This window comes from Penaeus japonicus, unplaced genomic scaffold (assembly GCF_977035675.1).
Source record: "Penaeus japonicus unplaced genomic scaffold, GWHDUDI00000001_assembly GWHDUDI00000022, whole genome shotgun sequence".
Lineage (NCBI taxonomy): Eukaryota > Metazoa > Arthropoda > Malacostraca > Decapoda > Penaeidae > Penaeus > Penaeus japonicus.
Window position 1 is genome coordinate 14,219,719 of NW_028234424.1, and position 10,000 is coordinate 14,229,718.

Sequence of the window (10,000 nt, forward strand, 5' to 3'; positions counted from 1 at the left end):
GATGCATGGCAGTAAGGGAGACGAAGGACGTCTGCAAGATGGAGGAACCAGCGTCCAGTCTCGGGGGCACTCCTGTCGTCTGCCTGGTGAGTCACGGGAATGGATTTTGTTTAGAGTACTTTAGTGTGTCTTGGGTACTCAGCAATAGGGGAGGGCGAGTTAGTGGGCTTGGGATTATTTTGCTCTTTATTTGTTCATATGTTTTTCTTGTATTGGTCATTAAAGTCAGAATGTGCCCCTTTTTTTTTAACATTTCTTAACTTTCGTTTTTCTCCCTTTTTTCAAACGAATGTGAAGGAGGGACAAGATCTTATCAAACACATCCAGTAAAGATCCCATCCCGCATTTCTTAGTCCAAAGGATCAGGTAATAACTTTACTCTCCAAATACAGGTGTGCGACCGTGTGATTAAGGAGCTCCACAGACAGGATGTGCCCAACGTATTTCTTAAGAGTAGTGTGACGTCACATTCTCAGCAGCAACTGGCGGACATGTTGTCGGTCATCATAAAAAATCCCCTTGACTCGTCACAGGTTTGTGGGGGTTTTATGTATTTTCTATGTTGTTATTGTCATTATTGGATGTGTGGTAGTTCCATTGATATGATTGATGATGTTATTAGCATGATTATCATTGTCATCCAAGTTATTCAATCTATTACTTGTATTATTTGCTTTTTAGAGTTGCATAGAAATAACAGCATAAAAGTTACAGATAGAGAATAAGAAAATAGAATATTAACCTTTTGATGACGGTGCGTCACACCCGTGTGACACGGCTAAATGCCCGATGACGGGGCCACACCAGTGTGACGTTCCCGATGAAATATTGCATAGGCCCGGCGTTGGGGGTTTCCACTTATAGCTGGGCCCGTCGGGATAGGGTTAAGTCTCCATACGCACATAACATCTTTCTCCAATTTCTCAGGTCTATTCCAAAACCTTGTGTCGAAGGTGCTTCAGGCTCTTGGATGAGCTAGATGGTGTTGAGCAGCGATCGCTAGTGTTAAAGTCAACCATTGAAGGGCTCTACAATCGTTCATTTCTGAGGCGCATGAAAGGGCCAGGAACGAACGAAGAAGAGGCGATTGGTAAGGATTTTTCTTCTCTTTCTCTCTTTACATTTGGTAAGGATGTTTGCATTCGCATTATGTTTGTTGTTTCTGCTTGGTTGTTTACGAAGAGAAGGAAGGAGAGAGGGTAGGTGTGTTTCCTGGTGGGAGATCATATATTATGCAGAAAGTCTCAGCATTTTGTGGAATGATTAATAAAGAATGATATTGCAAGATGGGTCTTTGTTTATTGTCTGAATAATGAGAGAGATTAATTAGAGTGTTTTATAAGATAGTCCCTTTTCTTACAGAATTAATCACTGTATATTCTCCCCTTGGTAAATTAATATGAAATTATGTGAATATACCATTTATGATGTACAGATATAGAATAAATATGGATACCAATGTTAGATACATTTAAAGGTACGAAAAAGATACAAATATAAGATAGATATAGGACATGTAAAAGAATATATATTTATTGCAAATGTATAAAAAAATAGAAATAATAAGTCTAATGATTACATTGGCAGGTGCTATGGACCTAGACTTGCCTGATGAAGAAGAGGAGGAAGACGAAAATGCCAAGATCTCAGTGAAGATGGAGCCCCTTGACGACGAAGAAGACTTTCTGGCCGATGAGCTACGACCCGAGGACCAAGGCATCCGGCCTGATGACCCAGAGTTCAACCCTGCGCATGACAATACGTGGCGGAGCAAGACGCGCAGTAGGGGCAGGGGCAGGTGAGTAGGGTTTGGTCTGCTGTTTGTTTCTTCTTCTTGATATTAACCCATTGCAGATTGGGATAGATTTGCTTGTGTCACTGGTGCCAGGATAGGCACCAGTGACACCTGCGAGGTACCACAAATGGGTTTCATTTCAGAGCAAGGAAATTTCACCCTACATATTGCAACCTTATTAACCCTTTGCATATGGGTGTTATGACATACATGATGCAGGGGCTTTGGCCTGATGAGCGGTGTCATGATGTACATGGCATCAGAGTATTTTATTTTGCTATTTTATTTTGCTGGGAATAACGAGTGAGTGATGATGACTGTTACAGTCATAATCACTATAATTACTGTAGTATTAAGCAAACCTAACATACAAAACCTAGATGGCACCACTTTCTTCTAGCACCAGCAAGTGAGAGAGCCTTGAATGGCACTTATCCACAGTCTCTAGCAAGCACTATTTTTGTAGAGCTATGGCACACAGCAAGTTGCTGATGTCTTGCTCTAAGTACCGCTGATGAAGGATGTGCAAACAGAATGAGAAGAGGAAGGTGACTCAAACCATGCCTAGTGTCTGAAAAATGCCCCTGTGCCAGTAGGGATACCTTTTACTGTGGCACTCACAGTCATAAGCACAGGTTTCCTTCTTCCTACCTCTTCATGTTATTTTCATTGTAGATGGATTATATGTTTCATATTCATTCACGACAGTACTTCAACACGAAAAAAAGTTACTTTTTGTCCTCTTACACAGCAGCAATACTTCTATCGCACTGACTATTAAGAAAATAATGATCTGATATGGAGCCTATACTACAATTTTAGTCAACTGCAGCATTGATAGAGCCTGTCATTTGACACACCTGAGTCTCTCAATACAATAAAACACCTAAAAAAGAAAACACAAAAAAGGCTTTAGTTTTATAATAAGTAATTGAAAAAGAGTGGGAGAAGTCGAAGAATGTAGTGTGAAGCTGCCTGGCTTTGAGATAAAACCTTTCCTAGAGAATGGGCAGATGAATCTATCCGCCGTCTGCAATGGGTTAATCCAAAACTGCTGAGCGTCATGTATAGATGACGGTACCTTTACTTCCCGATTTTCCGGGCATCATGCATAGGTATTGGTCTCAGTGTCACTCTGTATTTCCCTGGAATCTCCTCTCCTTCACAAATGTGGCCAGCTAAGAAAGTGATGGTGCTTGCTTTTGAGATCCCCTTCCCCACCCATCTCCAATCATCCTTACCCCATCCCCAATCACCCTTTCCCCATCCCCCATCACCCTTCCCCCCATCCCTACCACCTTGTTCTGGAAACAAGGCCGAATGAAAGAATGCGAAGGAGACAGGCTAAAAAGGTGATGGTGACAAGGTGATCTATGAACTTGCTTAATAACTTGAATCATTCTTAGCTAGATCTAGAATTATTCTTTCGTATTTTATATTTTTACCAAATTTTTGTAAAAGAAAACATTGAATCTACCAATTTTCTTACCCATGTTTCAATAATGCTTTCCAACACTTTTATTCAGTCTTGGATAGTCCAATGCAATGAGGCTCTATCTTGTCTTATGAAGACAATTTTGAAAAAGGTATGAAGACTATTATGTATGATAAATACATGCCTCTCACTATTCTGGCCGCAGAAGCGATCTTGCAGCACCTGCTGCCTCAACGGGAGCTCATGTCCATGATGGTTTTACGTCCTATACCGATGTGGGTGACCCTCAGCCATCCACTTCATCACATAAGTCAGTCATCACTCCAGCACCTGCTGTGCCCTTACCCGGAGATTCTGACTGGGAGAATGAGGATGAGGTAGACAGTCCTGACTACTTTGATGACAGTGACAGCACAGACAGCGACTGTAGCTACGAAGAGCTTGAACGGGATGAAGTCTTTCTGGATTACGTCTCGGCCCATGACACCTCAAAAGACTCCGGTGAGCCTTTGTCTGAGGTCGCCTGCCGCTGTTCCGCCTGCAATGCCCCTGGGTCGAAGGGATGGAAAGGCTGGTATATGGAGGAGAACGTGCCACGTTGCTACAGCTTTAGCGGCACTCCTGGTCTAAAGGATGGACTTGGCCTTGAGAAGGACTCAACGGCGAAAGAAATCTTCAACTGCTTCTTCCCCCCTGAGCTGTGGCAGACGATAGAGAGAGAGACCAACCTATACGGCCAGCAGCGCCCGCCCTACCCATCCTCTCACATGAAGGCATGGGAGGACACGACTGTAGAGGAGCTACAGATGTACATAGCTCTGCACCTCCTCATGGGAGTTCAGCCGCGACCATCATACAGGTGGTATTGGTCTGAGAACCCTGTTGTCAATAGTGGTGTTTTCCGGAAGACCATGACCAGAGACCGATATGACCTATTGAGATCGAACCTTCACTTCAGTGATAATGAAGACCCAGCAGCTACAGATGACTATTTGTGGAAGCTGAGGCCTGTTATCAACACCTTACAGAGCTGCTTCAAAAAGGTCTTCACCCCAGAGAGGAAGGTCACTGTCAGTGAGTTGCTGGGGTCAGACAAGGGCCGCCACCGTACAGTCAAAAATAACCCGTCGAAGAGGGCCCGCTTCAGCATGAAAGTTTACAAATTGTGTGGCAGTGGCGGAAAAGCAGCTGGGTATACATCAGCTTTCAAGATATACATTGGCCAAAGCAGAAGTGATGAGGTACCCTCAAGCATGAAGGCAGTAGTAGACCTTATGCATGAAGCGGGGCTCTTTGAGAAGGGGTACCAGCTCTACCTCAACAACTGGTACTCATCTCCTCAGCTCTTCCATTACCTGCAGTCACGTAAGACAGAGGCTATCGGTACTGTCAGACTAAATTGTAAGTTTATGCCAAAGGACTTCTCGGTGAGAAGGAAGGGCGACATCGACATCCGGACATCCAGAGAAGGGATGATGGCAATGGCCTGGTTGGACAATGAACAAGTAAATATTTTGTCCACCATGCATAAGGGTAATGAAATCGTCGACCTCCCAACAAACAAAAGAGGGTTGGTAAAGAGGAAACCCCTCTGTATTGTTGTGTACAACAACGGCATGAAGAGGTTTGACACAAGTGACCAACTGGCACATTCGTATCCAGGCACCAGGAAAACTAACAAGTGGTATATGAACATTTTTTACAACCTGCTGAATATGGCTATAGTCAACGCACATGCAGTACACAAATGGCTGGGCGGCAAGATGACGCAGCTGGACTTCCGCCTTCAACTTATCGCCCAATTCCTCCAGCAGCCGAAGGGGATGATTGAGTGGAGAAGAAGAAGCGTCACCCCTCCTCACGGTGTGACACCAGCTAGATCTCCCCATTCTCCTTCACAGTCTCATGCCAGCTCTAATCCTGCCACTCATACCCTTCAAATGAATGCAGGAAGGAAGTACCGCCGCTGCAAATATTGCCGGGAATCGAGGGCAAAAAGGATGATGTCCCGTTATGTCTGCCCTCTGTGTGATGTAGCACTTTGTGCAACATGCTTCAGTGATTATCATGCTGCACTGTGAAAAAACAGCAGGTAATTAATGTAAATAGTTTTAAATATTTTGTATTTTTGTGTATTATTTACTTATTATGAAGAAATAAAAATTAGATATAAAACTTTGTTTCTGTAAACCGTACCTCACTTACTCATAATATAAAAAAAGAAAATTGAATAAAAAAAAAGTAATAATTGTTATTGAGCATGAGATAACCATAATACAAAAGCTTGGTATTCCCCTGTAATACCTGATATGGAGAGTATGGAGAAAAGATAGATAAATAAAATCTAATAATGATGAGATATCAAATATATTTTTCCAATATAAGGTCACAAAAAGTGAGGAAGGTTGATTTATTTTCAATTTGGTACTTGCACTTTTCATCAATCCTAGTAAAAACAAGAAGCGTTGTATTTAAAGAAACATGTATTTAAAGGCAGAGATCATAACATGATAGGACGTCATCTGACGAGTGAAATATTTCCATGATGTAATAACACGTCATCCAGCACAAATGGGTTAAAAATGCGAATGGCATGGCACAAAGAAGCCATACTGGCATGCACACATTGCAGATGCTGCACAAGGCCCAGATCACCTTCCTCTTCTCATTTTACCTGCACTTCCTGCTTTGCTGAGAATTGAGAGCCAGAGCTTGGCATCTTGCCTTGTGTCATCTTTTTCTAACGATTGTGCTTGATAAAGACCGTGGATGTGCACCCTCCAGGGCATGAAGAGAGTGGTGCCACATATGTTTAGGATATTAAACTAAACCTATTTCGGTGAATACTATGGCAATTATAGTGATTATGATTCCAATTGCAAGTTATTACAGTTATTAATTGTAGTGTAATAGAGAAACAGGGATTCTCTCTCCCTGTATGTCAAGTTGCTATGATGATAATTGGCACCTACATGTTGGCACCTGTCAGGCCTAAAATTTATTTGGCATTTATGTGTTGCCACCCATCTACAATATGTTAAGTTTTGATCTCTAACCTGTTAGGGGAAGATGATGGAGTTGTTGATAGAGTTCATCATCCTACACAAAGTCACCCAAATGTTTGCTTCCAGGGGTAGGGGTCGAGGCAGAGGACGTGCAAGAGGTCGAGGCAGAGGCAGGGGGCCAGGAAGACCCCCCAAGAACATGAAAGACGAGGAGGCTGCTGCTAGTAAAGTGGGAGAATCTCTCGGGGAGAAACTGGGGCAACTGGTCAACAAAATACTAGGTGATTTTCAGTATAGTTTGGTTGTCTCGTTTGGGTGCAAAAGAGTGATAGATAGAGAAGGAGAGTAAAGCAGTGATAATATGTTGCATGTCTTTTAAGCACCACAGAATTTCAGTTTCACTCTATAGTTCAAAATTTCCAGTCCTACTGTGGGCTTTTAATGCAAATAAGGAATAAAAAATATCAAGCATGCATTTAATGGTAATATATATATATCTCTTAACCCAAATCCTCCGGATGGCATGTAGTGAAGACGGCACCTCCCTGGCCCAAACTCTGGTCGTCATGTAAGGTGACAGCACCTTTTCCTCCTCAGATGCCGGGTGTCATAAGATATGATAAGACCTCGGAATGAGTTTAGGCCTTACGCGGTAGCCTCCCGGAAATACGTCGCGTGACAGGGGTCACAGACCCGGAGGATTTGGGTTAATTCATAGTGATTCTATACCTTGATGTAATCCTTGAATGTAGATGCACAGGGAAGTAAAAGTTAAAGATCTCTTAAACTGATTTCAGGAGAAGATGAAAGTGAAGAACCAGTGGACATGGAGACCGAAAACCCCACAACCTCAGCTGAAGGAGTGGAAGGAGCAGAAGAAGAAGATGAAGAAGAAGGGGATAGAACAGATAAGGTAAGGGAACTCTTATACATAAATTTTCCTCCATGTACATAGGTAGGTGGTCCTCTATGTGTATGTGAGTTGTTTTGCCATTGATATGATAATCATTGGATTGGATTGTTCTGTTTATCTTTAATAGGTTTGGAACATATTATATTCAGTAAATCAAGGTATCCCACTTCAGTTCATTGAACTGACATTCAGTTTAGTTTCACGGAACAGTTGGAATATTAGCCATCAGGGAGGAAATAATGATACTGATATAGTCTGATAGTTTATATAGAATGTTTGTATGAAAACTAATTAGCTAATACATACCATGTGGAAGCTTTCGATGTCATGGAAAAGTAGATGCACAATGTATGTATTTTGTCATCAGTTGAACTTGATGTTTGAGAATGATAATTGCGAGATTGTATTGTTGCAGATACTTATATAGTATATATGAGAAAGCAGATACACATAAGCAGTCACACCCACACACACACACACACACACACTCACTCACACAACTACCAATTTGTATGTATGTATGTTTATGCATTTCTATATAAAATCTTAGAAACAAAATCTTTTTAAGTGGCATATTACAGGCCTCTGCAAGGTGAATGGATATTGTGTGATTACATAATATAATTGAACCTTATTAACCCTTTGATGATGGTGCGTCACACCCGTGTGACACAGCTAAATGCCCAATGATGGGGCAACGCACCAGTGTGACGTTCCCGATGCAATATTGCATAGGCCCGGCATAGGGGGTTTCCACTTATCGCTGGGCCCGTCGGGATAGGGTTAATAATGTCTCATGGGAATAGAAATTGATGATATAAGGGCAAGTCCATCTAGATATAAAGGACAGGAAGGATAATGTTGGTGCGGTTGATTGGAAAATTATTTTGCATTGATATTGTGAAAATCTTTTGTTGATGTTTTTTTTCTCTTATTGAGGGATGAGATTTTATTTGTGATTTTCTGAAAAGAATAGTTGAAGAGGTTTCAGGCCTTTTTTTAAATATGGAAAAAAAATTCATACAAGATATGAATGCAGATTTATAACATACATGTCTTCATGATGAGAATAATCCAAGAAACATTAATACTTAACTGTAATTTGAATGTTAAGATACTCTCTAGAACAAATTTAAAGAACAAATTTGTTTGGAAAAGGTGGTTGTATTTTATGTATACATATATAGCCTTTGCTCTATGTTAAAACATATTTTTGTTTTGTTTTATTAAGTGAAAAGGTTAAAAGGGAAAGACTCTACTTTTAACATTCTGGAATGAAGGGACAAAACAAAGTTGCATATCCATGTAATTATAAGTTGTTAAAAGTTGGGTTAAGTAAGTGACTAGTTGCTAGCTAGCTTTGTAGCCATGTTTATTTGCTGTGTTTCAGGGAGAAATAGGGACTTTGGGCGTTGGATCAAGGCTTAGGGTCGACCATCAGTGTAAATGGTGTGATTTTTCCTGTTCTTCTCCCCGAGAGATGGCCACCCACACCCTCACACATGGCCAGCACAGCTGTTCGGAGTGTGGTCTAGCTCTAGCTCGGCCCAGTGCGCTGAAGCATCACCTTAAAATTGTTCACAATATTTCTCTCACTTCCTCTGACGAGAAAAAGGCAAGAGCAAGTTTCCCTTGTGACGAGTGTGGGAAGGTCTATGCCTCGGCAGGGGGGCTTCACAGCCACAAGTTGGGGACACACTCAGGGAGGGTTTACAGCTGCAGGGAGTGTGGGCGTGAGTTCAACCACCCCAAGAACTTGGCGAGCCATGTGGTCAGACACAGTGAAAGGAACCTGAAGTGCACCGAGTGCAGTGCATCATTCTACCTCCGCAGTGAGCTTAACAAGCACATAAACCAGGTCCATCGGAAGTGCCGTCCCTATGTCTGTGTGGATTGTGGCCGCTCATTTTGCCAGCGCTCCGTACTCAAACATCACAGGATGGTCCACACAGATCACCGTCCCCTCATCTGCCCTGTCTGTGGGCGGACTTTCAAGCACAGGCACGCATTCAATTACCACTTAGAGCAGGAGAGGAAAATGGCTGCCGAAGGTCAGGAAGAAGGTGTACTTAGTAATGATATTTTAACCTCACTGGTGACTGTAACAAGCTCAACACAAACTGCAGAAGAGGGACGCATTGATGAGCAGGCTATTGACCTGGGTAAACTAAACAAAGATAACAATTTAGAAAAGAGTGTAGACTTTACTATTTTGACATCCAAAACAGACAGAAAATTCACATCTACCATGGAGGCAAAGTCTTCACATATGCAGCTACTTGCCAGTGGTACCAATACATCAGTCACCCACACGCCAGGGCACTACTCTGCTGTAGAGCTCTTTGGGAGCAGTACAACATTTGAGATAGATTCTTTCAATCAAAGTCAGAGGAGTGTGATGCTAGTCACAGACATCAACCAAGACCATACTAGTATTGCTTCCTTTGTTTTGGGAGCAGAAGGAGCAAGTGACATAAGTGCAGACAACTTCAAAGAGCATGTTGACGGTCCAGTAGGGATCCATGCCACGTCAGGCATGAGCACTCTCCCAGATGTGGAGCTGGGTCGTGCAGAAATTACTTGTACCACAGAGGTTGGACAAGGTACCAGCAGGCTAGATCCTGAGCCCACGGTTACCCAATATATCAAGGAAGGAATAGAGGACTGCTGTGTTCTTAGTGAGGATTTCATATCTGCATACCAGGCCACTAGTGCTGAGATTTTGACGGAATAAGGTGCTGCTGATATCAGACCTGAACAAAGATGATAACGAGCTTTATTCTCTATATTATAATTTTTTTTTTCTTTTTAGATATATTTTTGTATTATTTCAAATTAATGTGCAACTTTGT

The 10,000-nt window shown here is 42.1% G+C and overlaps 1 protein-coding gene across 11 annotated transcripts in view; it reads left to right on the plus strand.

The window, feature by feature from the left end:
• Window positions 1-10,000, plus strand: part of LOC122246211 (piggyBac transposable element-derived protein 4) — a 31,756-nt gene that overhangs the window by 2,057 nt on the left and 19,699 nt on the right. For 6 of the 11 annotated variants that reach the window (XM_086549510.1, XM_086549505.1, XM_086549507.1 and 3 more), the window contains 6 exons: window positions 1-86; window positions 393-533; window positions 928-1,090; window positions 1,588-1,798; window positions 6,362-6,516; window positions 7,033-7,148. The exon at window positions 1-86 is cut by the window's left edge. In XM_086549510.1, the coding sequence (XP_086405636.1) occupies window positions 1-86; window positions 393-533; window positions 928-1,090; window positions 1,588-1,798; window positions 6,362-6,516; window positions 7,033-7,148 (872 nt within the window). Of the gene's footprint in view, window positions 87-392; window positions 534-927; window positions 1,091-1,587; window positions 1,799-3,435; window positions 5,323-6,361; window positions 6,517-7,032; window positions 7,149-8,538 lie in introns of those variants that run through there. The other 5 variants (XM_043004621.2, XM_043004618.2, XM_043004622.2 and 2 more) reach the window with 2 other exon arrangements.